The sequence below is a fragment of the Pocillopora damicornis genome, chromosome 2 (assembly GCF_964200805.1).
Source record: "Pocillopora damicornis chromosome 2, jaPocDami1.2, whole genome shotgun sequence".
Lineage (NCBI taxonomy): Eukaryota > Metazoa > Cnidaria > Anthozoa > Scleractinia > Pocilloporidae > Pocillopora > Pocillopora damicornis.
Window position 1 is genome coordinate 25,762,400 of NC_142671.1, and position 14,481 is coordinate 25,776,880.

The 14,481-nt window shown below is 39.4% G+C and overlaps 3 protein-coding genes across 3 annotated transcripts; 2 read left to right on the forward strand and 1 right to left on the reverse strand.

Moving 5' to 3' along the window:
• The first annotated feature begins 1,612 nt into the window (after positions 1-1,612).
• On the forward strand, positions 1,613-10,112 carry LOC149050488 (uncharacterized). The gene is made up of 3 exons (XM_089198040.1): positions 1,613-2,026; positions 2,148-2,606; positions 7,845-10,112. The coding sequence occupies exons 1-3, from the start codon at positions 1,675-1,677 to the stop codon at positions 9,107-9,109; spliced, it is 2,076 nt and encodes a 691-aa protein (XP_089054166.1). The 5' UTR covers positions 1,613-1,674; the 3' UTR covers positions 9,110-10,112.
• LOC149050489 (uncharacterized) lies at positions 3,624-4,649 on the forward strand. The gene has a single exon (XM_089198042.1). The coding sequence runs from the start codon at positions 4,098-4,100 to the stop codon at positions 4,647-4,649; it is 552 nt and encodes a 183-aa protein (XP_089054168.1). The 5' UTR covers positions 3,624-4,097.
• Positions 5,407-7,855, reverse strand: LOC149050490 (uncharacterized). The gene is made up of 3 exons (XM_089198041.1): positions 7,564-7,855; positions 6,457-7,489; positions 5,407-6,195 (listed from the first exon to the last, which is right to left on the reverse strand). Exons 1-3 carry the CDS (start codon positions 7,743-7,745, stop codon positions 5,497-5,499), a joined length of 1,914 nt encoding a protein of 637 aa, XP_089054167.1. The 5' UTR covers positions 7,746-7,855; the 3' UTR covers positions 5,407-5,496.
• Positions 10,113-14,481: the final 4,369 nt, after the last annotated feature.

Genomic DNA, 14,481 nt, shown 5'->3' on the forward strand with positions numbered 1-14,481 from the left:
CCCTGTATTAGTAACTCCATATTAGTCCGTATTCATAGCTAACTTACTAGTAGCTTCAAAATCCTTAGCCAATATATCAGTCGGTTCGTATCCTTAGCTAATTTATTAGTAGCTTCTCGATCCCTTGCTAATTTATTAGTAGCTTTGTGTCCTTAGCCAATTTTTAGCAGCTCCATTTCAGTAGCTCCTTTTTAGTTGCCTCTCTATCTTTAGCTCCCTATCAGAAGCTCCGTTTTAGTAGCTCCTTTTCTTTGCAGAGTATCAGCAGCTCCTTATCAGTACCTCCGTATTAGTAGCTCCTTTTCCTTGCAGAGTATCAGTAGCTCCCTATCAGAAGCTCCGTTTTAGTAGCTCCTTTTCTTTGCAGAGTATCAGCAGCTCCTTATCAGTACCTCCGTATTAGTAGCTCCTTTTCCTTGCAGAGTATCAGTAGCTCCTTATCAGTACCTCCGTATTAGTAGCTCCTATCATTAGCTCAGTAGTTTAGTGTCAGTAGCTCCCTATCAGAAGCTCCGTATTAGTAGCTCCTTTTCCTTGCAGAGTATCAGTAGCTCCTTATCAGTACCTCCGTATTAGTAGCTCCTTTTCCTTGCAGAGTATCAGTAGCTCCTTATCAGTACCTCCGTATTAGTAACTCCTTTTCCTTGCAGAGTATCAGTAGCTCCTTATCAGTACCTCCGTATTAGTAGCTCCTTTTCCTTGCAGAGTATCAGTAGCTCCTTACCAGTACCTCCGTATTAGTAGCTCCTATCATTAGCTCAGTAGTTTAGTATCAGTTGCTCCACATCAGAAGCTCCTTATCAGCAGCTCCTACATTAGTATCTATACAATATTTGCCCCGTATCAGTGGCTCCTTATTAGTTGCTCAGCATTAGTAGGTGTTGTATTAGTAGCTCCGTATCACTAGCTCTCTAGCGAAGCTCCGTATTACAAGCTCCGCACCAGGAGCTCCTTATTATTTGCTCCGTTTCAGTAGCTCCGCTATTATTATCATGTTCGAGTAACTCCATATTAGAAGCTCCGTATGAGCAGCTCCGCACCAGTTACTTCGTATCAGTTACCCTATATCAGTAGCTTCTAATCTGTAAGTCCATGTTAGTGGCTCTGTTTCAGTAGCTCTGTATTAGTAGGTCATTATCAGTAGCTCCGTTCTAGTAACTCCGTATTAGTGGCTGCGTATTAGTAGTCTCCATCACTCACTCCATAAAAGTATCTCCAAAAGAGTTGCTCCATATCAGTAGCTTTGAATCGGACGCTCTGTATCACTAACTCCATATTTGAGCTTGCTATCAGTAACTCCATGAAATTTTGAGTTAAATTGTGAACTCGGTCAAATTTTTTTTCTACACGTTATTAGACAGGAAAATTATTCAACTTTAAAATATTAATGCCTCTAATGTCAGAAATTACCCAGAAAATGGTAAAAAAGTTCAATCTTTATGACGTGTTCAAGTTTGTTGATCCGTTTCCATGGCAACCGTTTCAAATAAATGCACTTTTAAGGTCTCTTGAGAGTCTTTTTTAAGTCCGATGATTCGTTTGTTCCTGTAGTCCCTTCCAAGACTTATCTGTGTATATTTCCAAAGCTTAAAAAAGGCCTGGATGCTTAGTACGGGATCATTTCGCTGTTCATGCTGACTCCTCGTGAATCTAGCTCATAGTAGTAATAACGCCATGCCAAAGGGAGGAAAAATCGGACAAAAACAGTCCGTTCTGAAAAGAAGTTGTCGAAAAAAGATACCAAAATTCAAGGGAGTCCAAAAGCAGAAGAAACTTCCCGTGGAAGTTGCGAGAAATTCTGCTACAGAAATCACGTTTGTCGGTGAAGATGATATTGTGAGCGAGCAAATTCCACCGCCCGCTGCTTCGGCGTCATTTAGAAAACTTGCTGTCGAATGCACAGAAAGCTCTTCGGATGAAAGTATGGATCCGAAAGGTGAAATACCAGAAGGATACCGGCTTGTGTCCATTAATAGTCTTGTGGAATTTGCGAGAAGGATTCATTCCAATTCGCCATGTTCTTCCGGTGAGATAATTATTTGTTCTTTCGTAATTTACGTTGTATTCATCATAAAATGTGGTTCTTTATTGCTTTTCTCATCTTGTGTCGTTATCACTAAGTTATTTCTTTATTTTTGATGTTGTAGATCATCTAGAACTTCGAGAAATAAGCACAAGCCGATTTGGCCTCAGTAGCAGCTTATATGCTGTTTGTGATGATTGTGGTCTGTCGGAATTTCTGGCCACCGGTGATCATAATCCCTCCGACAATGCCCCCAGAACTGTGCAGGGAAAAGATTTAAATCGGAGAGTGGTTTACGCTGCCGTTGAGATGGGAATTGGCAGAGAAGATGTTTCCAAGTTTTGTGAAATATTGAATATGCCTTTTTCCTTGAGCAAAGATACCTGGCATAGTCATGAGGATGCCTTGCTTCAAGCTCACACTGAAGTTGTCCAGGTTGAATTGGAGAAAAACAGAAGGGAAGCAAGGAAGCTGGCTATGACAGAAGAAGGGATCAGTGCAGGGGATGAGGACACTGTAGTAAACATCCCAGTCAGTTTTGATGGCACATGGTCCATGGTTCCGCGCGGAACGGTCTGGAATCTAGCGCATGAAATCGAGGTCGGAAAGGCCAGATTAATAGTACTTAGAGAGCGACTAGACGTGGAGAGCTATTTAGATGCGCTGTTAGATAGGAAAAAGTCCCATAATTTCCAGTTTTTTTGTATATTTCTCGGAAAAAGGTCAGAAAATCCAGAGGCAGTTTCAAGTACTTGACTGGCAGTGTTAAGCAGCCCTCAAGATGCCAACGCATTGCTGCGTGCCGCTATGTACAAGGAAAGGATATCGCGACGAAGAAACCGGAGAGAAAGTTTCTTACTTCAAATTTCCCACCGAAGAAAGGTTAAAAAAGTTGTGGATCTATGCTATTCGGAGAGATGAAGGAAAAAATTTCCAGGTTTCAAATAATACCAAAGTTTGTTCGCGGCACTTCAAATCTGACGATTTAAAGAAGAGTTTAAATGGCGTGGTTTCCTTGAAAAATGGAGCTGTTCCTTCAGTTTTCGCTTGGAAACGAAGCTCACCTCGCAAGCGACCGCCTCCAACGCCTCGTATCTCCAGTACGGCCGCTTCTGTGTCTCAAAACTTAAACGAAAATTGTTTCGGCCGCGACGAAAATTAGATACGTCATAGCTACTTAATTAGGTTAATCACCGTTAATAACATTAGTACGGCAAGCTTCCTCCCGAAGTCGACATCTGAGGCCATCGGGTATGTAAAATCTGTGGTTCGTTTTCTTTGAACTTTGTTCATATAACCTGATAAACTGTTTGTAATCATAGGTTTCGAAAGACTCATCAATAAACAACAGAAAGTCCTTTGAAACGTGGCTATTTTATACCGTTAACGCTTCGGTCGAGGAAACAAAAATATTAGTGAACTTGTGGAGTCTGCCTGTTCGAGCGAAAGTTTGGAGACATCGGAATGCTCATCCAACTCACACCTTGCACCGGAAATGGAAGCACAGCAAACAGCGACAAAATTTGATTTGCAGTCCAAAGAAAATCTGGAAATTGCTAGACTCGAGAAACTTTTAGCCGATACTATCGAAATTAAAGAAACGTTAGGGAGCGAGGTGTTATCTCTGAAGGCAAACATTGCTCTTGTCGAGCAAAAATGTGAGCAACTCGAGAAGCACGTGTTTTCATTTGACAACGTCAAAACAGATGACTCTTTGTTGACATTTTATACTGGGTTTCCAAATGTCCAAACAATGATGGCTCTGTATGAATATTTGGATCCTGGTGTAAATGGCATGAATATAAAATACTGGCTTTCTGGCCAAGATAATTCACAAAAGGCTGCTGCTGGTAATTCAGTCAAGCAAGGAAGGCCTAGGACTTTAACACCATCTGATGAATTTTTTCTGGTAATGTGCAGACTGAGGCAAGGATTTGCTGAAATGCATCTTGCACACTTGTTTAAAATTTCTCAGTCGACTGTAAGTAGAATATTTATTTCATGGATTAATTTCATGTACTTAAAACTTGGCCAGATAAATATCTGGCCATCCAGGAAAGTGGTGGATGAATAAATGCCTGAAGCTTTCAAAGAAAAGTATCCCAGCACAAGGGTAATAATCGATTGCACAGAGGTTCGCTGTCAGATGCCTAGCAGCCTTCTGTTAAACAGTGAATTATTTAGCTCCTATAAAAACCATACCACCCTAAAAGCACTGGTGGGAATTTCTCCCAAAGGGTCAATGACATTTATAGGACAGTTATACACTGGCAGTATATCAGATAAAGAAATGGTTGAACACAGTGGTTTTCTGAAACTACCCTTTGAACAGGGAGACTCAGTAATGGCTGACAAGGGTTTTACAATTGAAGATGTTCTTCCCCTGGGAGTGTCCCTTAACATCCCTCCCTTCCTTGGAATGTCTGACCAGATGCCAGCTGAAGATGTCATAAAAACACAAGAAATCGCAAGCTTGCGCATCCATGTGGAAAGGGCCATAAATAAAATTAAGAACTTTTTAATATTTGAGGGTGTTATCCCAATAAGTCAGTTCTGTACAGTAAATCAAATGTGGTGTGTGTGTGCGATGCTTTGTAATTTTCAAGATCCCATCATAAGTGCATAATTGTATCATTGACATACTTGCATTGGAGTACAGTTTTCCTTTCTAAATGAAGTTTATTTAAGCCTCTCTAGATCCTTGCATAAACCCAGAAAATATCCATCCTCCCACCAAATAGAAGGGATTGGAAATTCCACAGTGGGGGGGGGGGGGGGAATGGGGTCTCAAAAGAAAAAAATAATTCAAGAAATGTTTGAAGTTTCAGCTCAATTTCTAGACAAGGGGTGGGGTATCAAAAATCTCTTCTTTGGGGAATTTTCTGGAACTACACATTGCACTTGAATACATGTAGCATTTTGAAAGGTTCAAAAAATCAGAATAGACACTGAACTTGTAATTAATTGTCAATAAATGTTCTGTTGCAAATATGATAACTTGAGTGGAAGTACACAATGTAGAATGCAAGCCCAAAGAAAGGAAATGGCAGTACACTGTACAAGAAATTATTTACAAATCCCCTTTTGCTATTATTATACCTGATTGCATGACAAAAGGGAAGAACTGGTATTAAACCTCACAAAATAAGAATAAAAACCCATCCCTCATTGATCTTTTTTAAGGAATGAATGATATTGTAGCCTTGCAAAAAAAATGCCCCCTTTTTTAGGAAAATGGTATTTTTACCTCCTTTGATGCATATTAAAAATGAATGAATGGAAAGCAAGGGAGAAATTTCATTGTCTTGTGTTCATTGACAAGACATAAAGCAAAACTAATTCAATTAAAATGGTGAAAAAAAAACAACAACAACAACAAAAACTTAATTTTGACCACAAAAATTTACAAATTGCTTGTGGATTACTATACAAAAGAAGTGAAATGAAGTGAAAACCCCTAAAGAATCTGGCATTTACACTGCCTTTGCTGCATGCTTTATGAAATTAGCAAAATAATAAGATGCAAGCTTTTGCCTTAATTCTGCCCAGTATGCAGGGTCAAAGGCAATCCTTTCCACAGAGATCCCTTTCTTGGTGTATACAATAAAATCACACCAGGATGCTCCAGATACACCCATCTGGCCCTGAACTTGAGCAAAGTAAGCATGGTTCCTTTTGAGTTTACAATGTTCATTGACAGCTTCACAGCAGAATGTGGGATCCTCACAAGCCTCCAAAGGGGTAACATGAAATTTAGTTTCTGGACATTTAACCTCGGCAAGTCCAAAGTGACGCTCGCATCCAAAATCGACAACCCTTGCATCAGGGGAGCCAGCAAGAATTGGCATGTGTTGTGAAATGACCAGACCACAGTTGAGGACCTTGACTGGTGTCTTTCGGGTTGGCATTACTTTTTCATATTCTCTTAGTGCAATTGGCTCATATTTCAGTCCATGCTCGACATGTCTTGAAGAGAATGGCTTTGGGTTGATGAGCTCAGCTGCAAACTTGTCATGGTTCCTTTGCCTCTTACTTATTAGCTGAAATCTTGAAGCTGTGAATCTATATTTGTGCTCATTTTTCCAGCATTCAGAATTTGATTGCTCTCTTGTGGTAGATTCAATGCTGTTAATAGAATTTTCATCAACTTCAAGAGTCTGAATAAGTGCTTTCTCAGCAACGTCTAGATTGTTAAGAATATATGAAGGTCATATATTTGAACTGCGGATAAAGACATGAATGAAAGTGATCTTCGCAGTGATGTGCACTACTTAGGCAGTAGCGAAAATAAGGCCTGAAAAAAAAAAAAAAAAAAAAAAAAAAAAAAAATTCAGGCCTGTACGGGATCCCGTACAGGCCTGAATTTTTTTCAGGCCTTATTTTCGCTACTGCCTAAGTAGTGCACATCACTGCGAAGATCACTTTCATTCAACGTCTAGATTGTCAGGAATGTCAAATGTGTCCATTGCAGATAATGGCAATCTGGGGTAGGTCAGTTCGGTTGGCAGAGAGTTGTTTAATCGAGGTATAGAGGCAATGTCAATGGTGGCACTAAAATTTGCCTCTGTATGGGTTAGCTGATAGCTACAGAATGATCCTGTCTGGCTCTCACCAAATTTGGTTTGCACAAAGGCTGTGGGAGAATTTTCTGCAGCCATTAATGACAAACCAAACTGTGGGTTTATACCTTGAAGAGTCTTCTTCAAATCGGCTTCTGCCTGGAGGTCATGAGTAGGTTTCATCCTGGCTTCATAGAGAAGAGACTTCACCCCTTCCCTTATTTTTGTTTCGTTGAGCTTTGTCTTGGAAACAGTTACTTCCATGACTGGTTGAGGATGGATGTTTTCCCCACGGCCTTTAGCATGCCACCTCTGAAGCTGTGAAGTGCATGCTAAATTGGGTTGTTCATCATCTTCATTGTCCAGGTCATCAGTTGCCTGGCTGTCATACAAGCTAAACTTGCATCCTTTAAACATTAATGCAAGGACATGGTTACAATAACCCACTTTTCCAGCTTTACACAAACAGTTGGCATGCATAACTTCACCTGAAACGATGCAAAGCACAAAACGAAGACTGTGTTGAGCATCATTCTTCCTGAAGCTATGATAGCATTTGGCTCTCAGGTAGAAGTACCTTTGATCGCTGTTTGCTTCTATATCTTTGAGATACTCATCCTTTAAAAATGTCTTCGCTTTTCTCAAGTTCGTGGGAATCGAATGATTGTCAGCATTACCCACTTTCTTTCCAGAACTTTCAATGTGCTGGTTCATTTCGGCCCTCGAAAACGGCGGCATCCTTTCAAGTGATTTTCCCCAGCCATCGCTTGGATACTTTGGGGCTGGAGTTTCAGGGGAGCGTTCGGCCGGCAGATTTGAAAGCCTGGTCTTTCTTTTCGTATAAATCTTATCTTTATCCGGATCGACCACCATCTTATCTCGACCAGACGTGATATATTCTTGGACCCTATAATAAAAACAAAGATTATCAATGCAAAAGTTCCGCCAAAGCCACGTGTATAAATAGTTGCGTATGCTCACCGTTTGACAAAGCACGCTTTAGTCTTGAGTCCTTTAAGAGAATCACCGCGGCACCTTAGCCAAAACTTCAGTTCTTCATTCTTTAAGGATGAAGGATTTCTCCCATTCAAGGAAGCACCGGGTATATCGTTCTCGGTGAGAATAGTGTAGCTATCTGCGGACGAAGAGCTGGACAACGCCATAATTTCTTTGTTGTTTACTTTACCGAGGCCTTTCCGACCTCGATTTCATGCGCTAGGTTCCAGACCGTTCCGCGTGGCGGCCATTTATGAATACGGTGTATGGAATTGGTTTTGTCATCTCAGCTGCTACTGGAAAGGTTTTGGATTACGAAGTCATTTCAAAGGTATGCAACACTTGCATACAAAAAAAATCATCTTTAAATGAACATGACTTTGAACAGTGGGCTGAAAACCATACCTGTCTGGGTAGTTTTGGAGGCTCAAGTGCTAGCATGGAGATGGAATCTGCAAAGCGTCTGTGGGGTAGGAGTCAAGACTACTCCATTCGATACAAATTTATGATTTCCGATGGAGACTCTAAGTCTTATAGTGCCATTTGGAACTACTATGGGGCATGTGACATTTGTAATCAATATGAATCTTTAGAGTCAACAAGTGAAGAATACAAAACTTGGAAGGCATCTGAAGATTATGTCAAGTGGGAAAATGAACATCTTGATGGATCTGTGGATTGCAATAGAGTAATCAAACTTGATTGTATTGGACATGTCCAGAAGAGGCTAGGAAAGGCTCTGTACGAATTTCAAAGAACTGCTTTAAAACTAGACGATGGTAAGCCTGTGAAAGGAAGACAGGGTCGATTAACAAAAACAGCAATTGAGAAAATGAAACGCTCTTATGGGAAAGCTATTCGAAATAATGTCAACAGAGACATTAACTCTGTAGAGGAGCAAGATGCTGCTGTCCAGGTTATGCAGACTGAAATTATGGCTGGCTTGTACCACAGCTTGAAGTTACCAAACAAAGAAAGACACAAGTATTGCCCAAACAATTCTTGGTGCAGGTACAAGAAGAAAATTCCTTGCCCTGATAGGCCTCACCACCTAGATCCAGTGTTTGAAAAGTATTTGCATCCTATTTATGAGAGGCTCAGTGATCCTGCCCTTCTTTCACGCTGTCTTCCTGGGTTTACTCAAAATGCAAATGAGTCTATCAATTCATTAGTGTGGATTAGATGCCCAAAACACAAATGGCATGGAAGGAAAAGAATTCTTTTGGCAACAGCATCAGCTACCCTTCAATTTAGTGCAGGAGCAACAGCAAAGCATGAGGTGATGGCAAGGGCTGGGCTTGCTGTTGGGGGCCACACCAGGAAAGAGAGCACCAGAAGAGACTCTGAGCGAATCAAAAAGGCTGAAAAAAGGATCCAGGATCAACATAAGAAATACAGAGTTGCTCGAAGACAAGCAAAACAAAGAGATGAGGAGCAGCGGAGACAAAAAGAGGGCACAACATACAGTGCTGGTGCTTTCAACGAACTGACTGTTACTACAGCACCAGCGAAAAAAAGAAAAAAAAAATAGAAATTGTGATTTATAACTAGAAAATGATCTCAGGATACTTTAATAAGGCTGTTTTTTAAATTAATTAATGATTGTTTTGTTTAATGGATGTTTCACCACTGATTTTGCTTTTGAAATTTTTAAGCAGCATTTTTCTCAAAAAGGCATTTTTACGGAGTTTTTAGCTGCCCCCCTAGACTTTTTTCATTTGCTTTTATCCATTTTCTGCCAAATTTGGCTCAGTTACATATGAAAGGCTGCTCTACAAACCTATTGAGCCTTTTTTCTTTTTGATGAATTCTGTTGAAGTTATTCCAGGTTAAACTCTTTACAAAAGTATGCTGTTGCTATGACAACACAATTTGGTGAAAACCAAAATTGCTCAATAGGTTTGTAGGAGAGTTTGTGTAGTGTTATTGTGTGAAATATTATGTTTACTGTATTACTAGAACAGAAAAAAAGTAGGGGGGCATGAAATTAGTGAGAATTAGCCTCCATGATGAATTTGGTTAATATTTAACCATAAATTTGCTTATTATGGTCTGCGAACCATATGCCACATTAGGTTGTGGGTTAGTCTATTTGCATGCAAAATTTTATGGTGATACATTAAATAGCTGGAGTTTTATAATCTCCACAATCTATTACAAATTTGGGCCCAAAATGTAACCAGACTCCCCCCTTAAGGTCACACTGCAATGGCCAGGAAAGGCTGATGATTTTCCTTTAAGATGAAAGCTTACCTTGGAAACTCACCAAAGCATTTCGATGTGCAAGCAGGGAAACTTCTTCGAGCACCAAAAAAGCCCCTTGAGATGGTATCTCTCACAATTAATACTAAAGCATGCAGTGAAGAATATTTACCAACTTAATCAATAATTTTTGGCGACACCAACAAGGCATTGATATTCGGTTGATAGAGATACTTTTAAAGAAGGATAAACAGTTTTTACATTTGGATGTATTTAAGACATAGTGCAACACGCTTGTCATCAATAACATTAAATTATGTTTTTATATGAAACTGAATGTGCTTAGAGGTGCTTTTAAGTTTCCATTTTGATTGATATTTATTTCCCCTGGTTTTCTGCTTTTGAAAGGTGGCAGAATTTCAAGCAAATACAAGTCAAAGAGATATAAAAGTCAAGCTAAATAGAAGTTGTGCAGCAATGCCTCCCCTGTTGTTAGAGGAGGAGAGAAATAAGTTGGTTTTGTTCATTTTGCAGAGTCCTTTCTTCCTCTTTATTTCTTTACAAATCCCTCAATTCATACATCAGCTTTTGCTTTTTCTGCCTCAAGATCATTATAACTTTTCTTCAAGTCTGAAAGCTCATCTCTTGTGAGATGAAGGTCCCTCCTTTCCACTCCCTCAATAGACACTAGTTCACTGTGTAGAATGCTTAAAGTGAGATATTTTGACTAAAGCTGTTCTCTTTTTCTTCTTTTAGTTTGCCTATATTTGCTTGCCACAACTCTTTCTAGCCTGCCTTGGATAGGGTAGTCTGTCTCTCAACTAACCCTAAACCATGATCTGGAAACTGTGGCATTGAGAAAGTTAATATAATCACATCCATCCTGAACATTTTCACACTTTATCTTTAGTAATAGTTATGGTATATTTACTGCCTGTTTTATATATGACAAAGGCGGATCTGGGACAAAAATTTTTTATTCATAGCTTCTCTGCATATACCTTGAAATTACATCTGACATGTCATATATGTTGGGTTTCTTATATCTTATGTGAAGGAAATCTGCATTTTTGAAATCAAATTTACAAATGTGTAAATCTGGCTTTCTATAACAAGTCCCAGTTCCTCGATGTATTAGAACGCACGTGTCTGGTGGATGGTTCATTCAAACCTCCAATTTTTTCAATGGGTATAAATTCTGTGCCCACATGCATGGCCTATCTATACAGCTGAATAAGCCAGGTTACAAAGATTGTTTTGGGAGAAAGAAAATGGAAGCCCGTCGTAACCGTGCGCAAGACCACGGTGGTTTCTCGAAACACACTCATATCGGTCGATTTGCAGACATATTTAAAGGATAAAATATGTCTTTTTTAAGTTCCCTTAAAACTTATTTCCTGCATGGGAGGAAGCCGCGAAATACACTAAAAGAACTGCAACAAAAGGAGAATGTTATGCGAGGTCGGGGAACCACTATTTCTCATAAGACGCCTAACCTTACGACCATTGATTGAAAATACCTCAGACAAATCTCAGACACTTGAAGGAGTTACACTGGAGTAAAAAACACCCTATTTGATATGCATTTGGACCTTTCAAGGATGTCTCGTTTGTTTATCCATTTATATTTTCGAATTTGTCGGATGTTCTGAAAAATAATGAGAGGTTAGGGAAACATGTGCAGCATCTCGAGGTATTTTTATTTTTCAATTTAGTTCATTGTTCCATACATTTTATTGTAACGCTCCAGCCATTTTTAAATACTCCGTTCCCAAGCAAAAAACCACCGCCTCCGCCATTTTGTCCGTCATTTCTGGCAATGGATCCAATTAATGAGGAGGAGTCAAAATACCTTCTGACAATACAAATGCGCAACCAATGGCAAGTTGTTAGCAAGGAAAAGAAAAAGATTTAAAACACAAAAACAAAGGAACAATGAGGATGGGACACAGTCCATTGCTAAGGTCTCCGATAATTTCATCGCTGTTGCCGCCAAAAATTCGGTTGATTACAAATTCGTACTCTCCTTTTGTCACATTTCATTCAGGCCTTTTGTTCTGCGCGCATAACTTTCATTAATATTCTGTTACTCTTTCCTGTATAATTTCCTTTTGTTTATGTCGCTTGTATTAATCTTCACCACGGATTTTATTCATTCGGATCAACCGTTGAACTATTTGAACCGTGTAACTGTTTATACGTCTCTATCGATCGCTTCACGCCGGTTTACGATGCTTTACGTCGCTTTACATCATCTTTAATTTGGCAGTTGACCCAGATCTCGTGCGACGTTTGTAAGTGTCTTTTTTTTTTCATTTATTTTTGTTTCTCGTTTGTTAATTTCTTTACCTTGAATTGTGACAACTATAACTTGTAATCCATTTCTTGCAACCGGTTACGTATTCATTACTTAACTTCGTTTCGTTTAGCCATTTTGGAAGTGAAGTTGGACATGTCTGTGACGAGCATTTTTGGCTACAACACTGATGTACAACCCTATCAATTGGAGCTTCCTTAACAAAGACAAATATATGTTGTAAAAAGCTAGAAAAAGCCGTTGGCCATCGAGCAGTGGTCAAGTTATTCCGTAGCGCCACCTCAAAAGCTAAAAAGAACAACCTCGAAGCTAACCTGTAGCATTCGCCGGACCAAGACATTCTCTATGTCGGCTCCAATAACCTTAAATATAAAAACTGTTGCAAGATGCTGAATCGATCGTAGACAAATCGAAGATTCATTCTCCGCTATATCTAGGCTTACTTCTACAAGGTACAAGGGATGAATTCAATGGAGCAGTGAAAGATGCCAATAAACATCTAAAGAGCTATTATTGCCGTCAGAATGGATGGAAACTTATCCAGCATCTAAAGATCACAGAGAATGGCCTAAACAAGGGAGGACTGCATCTTAGTTATAAAGGTAATCAAAACATATTTAACAACTTTAACGTGCTCTCTGCAGATTTCCTGCGTGCTCAGTCTACTAAATCCAACAGTGAATCCTGTATACTGAATGAAAGCGGTAGAGAGGGTGCAACATAGGTTTGGCAGGATGTAGGATGAGGCTTAAATTCGAGGCGGGATGTGAGATACGAGATTCTTTAAAGGCGAGATACGGGATGATGTATAGGAAGGCGAGACCGGGCATACTCCGATTCGAAGGCGGGATAGGGGTTGGGACGGGTATAGGCGAGCTCATAAAAATAATTTCTTTGCTTTAGAAACGGGCTTAATTAATGCTCCGTGTAAATTGAGGTTGACATGCCTAAATGATTCAGTAGTACGTCCAGTTTTCTCTGTATTAGCGACAAATGCTTACACGAAACTCCATGGTATATTCGGTTTTCTCTCTCTCGTAACAATTTTTCTCTGACGAGTATGTCTGAGTGAACACTTCTTTCTATACGATATTATCGGTTCTTTGAGGATTTCTCTTAGCAATGGTTGTTGCTGTCCTAAATGCCACTTGCTCATAAGGATTTTTTGTAAGGTTTGGAGATTTGGAACTGTTGGATAGTATTGTCGGTCAGCGCAGGAAAGAGCTTGAACTTTTTTACAAATGATATATTTCTATTATTAAAATACGATGGAAACTACAATTGGTAAGATTTTCATACGATAAGAAAAGCGCAAATGTAGTCATGTGGAAAGACAAGGGGTACGAGTACATGTCAAGCGCGTGAAATAAACAACAATAAGGAGCTCACCATTCTTTGCTTGCGAAATGTCAGCCGAAAAGAATGTTGAACAATCGTGTAATATAATAATAACAATAATAATAATAATAATAACAACAGCAACAAAATTTATGTAGCGCCATTTTCATTTAGCCCAATGGCGCTTTACAATAAAAAAAGAAATAGAAAAGTAAATCTAACTTGCTTATAATGAAAAAATATGTAAATACATGATTTAGTAATATCTCATTAAGCACTATTAAAAACATATGAATCTCTTGCGAGGTCCATATCTATTGCTAAGAAAATTAAAATAATAACATAAAATAATGCATTAAAAAATGGTCTATTCAGGAGAACTCGCTAGGCACTAAGGTGAATAATTTCTAATTTTAAATACAGCTATTATCTATACCTTTTAGCAGGTTAAAAGTGGGGGCATATAAATCTCCGACGAAACATAGGTTCGCTTAGTCTTTCGAGTCCCAATCATGCCAAAAATCCTCGAAATTATAAGGTTTCAAGGATGCGAGAGGTCTGAGAACTAATTTTTCATACCGGCATGGCCCCTTGGACGAAATCTACAGCAAGATGTTGGTTTGAACGGCCGTTTTGATGGTCTTGATTTTTTTACAAACGAAAATTTGAAGTTCTTAACTCGGAGAATGGGCTACTTTTCGTGGAAAAATCTGCATCTTTCCAAAGTGCCGGAGGGTTGTTCACGTAGAATGTTTAGTGAAATCACTGCGCGTACTCCTCTGATCTTGGAAATCTTGTACTGTGTTGGTTGACTCTTGACTTGGGGAGCATTTTCAAGTAAAGATTTGATGCCGTTAGGGTTTTAGCAGGTGATGGAGGGTCGTAATGAAGCGGGGACGACCTCGTAAGGACGAAGACCTCAAAGAAAAAAGGATATTGAGTGAGTTCCTCCGGTTTACAGTGTTTGTGGCCGAAGGCGAAGCCTGAGGAGCACACTTGGTGAGCCAAACGAGGCGAGTCATCTTGTATTTAATATGTCTTAAATT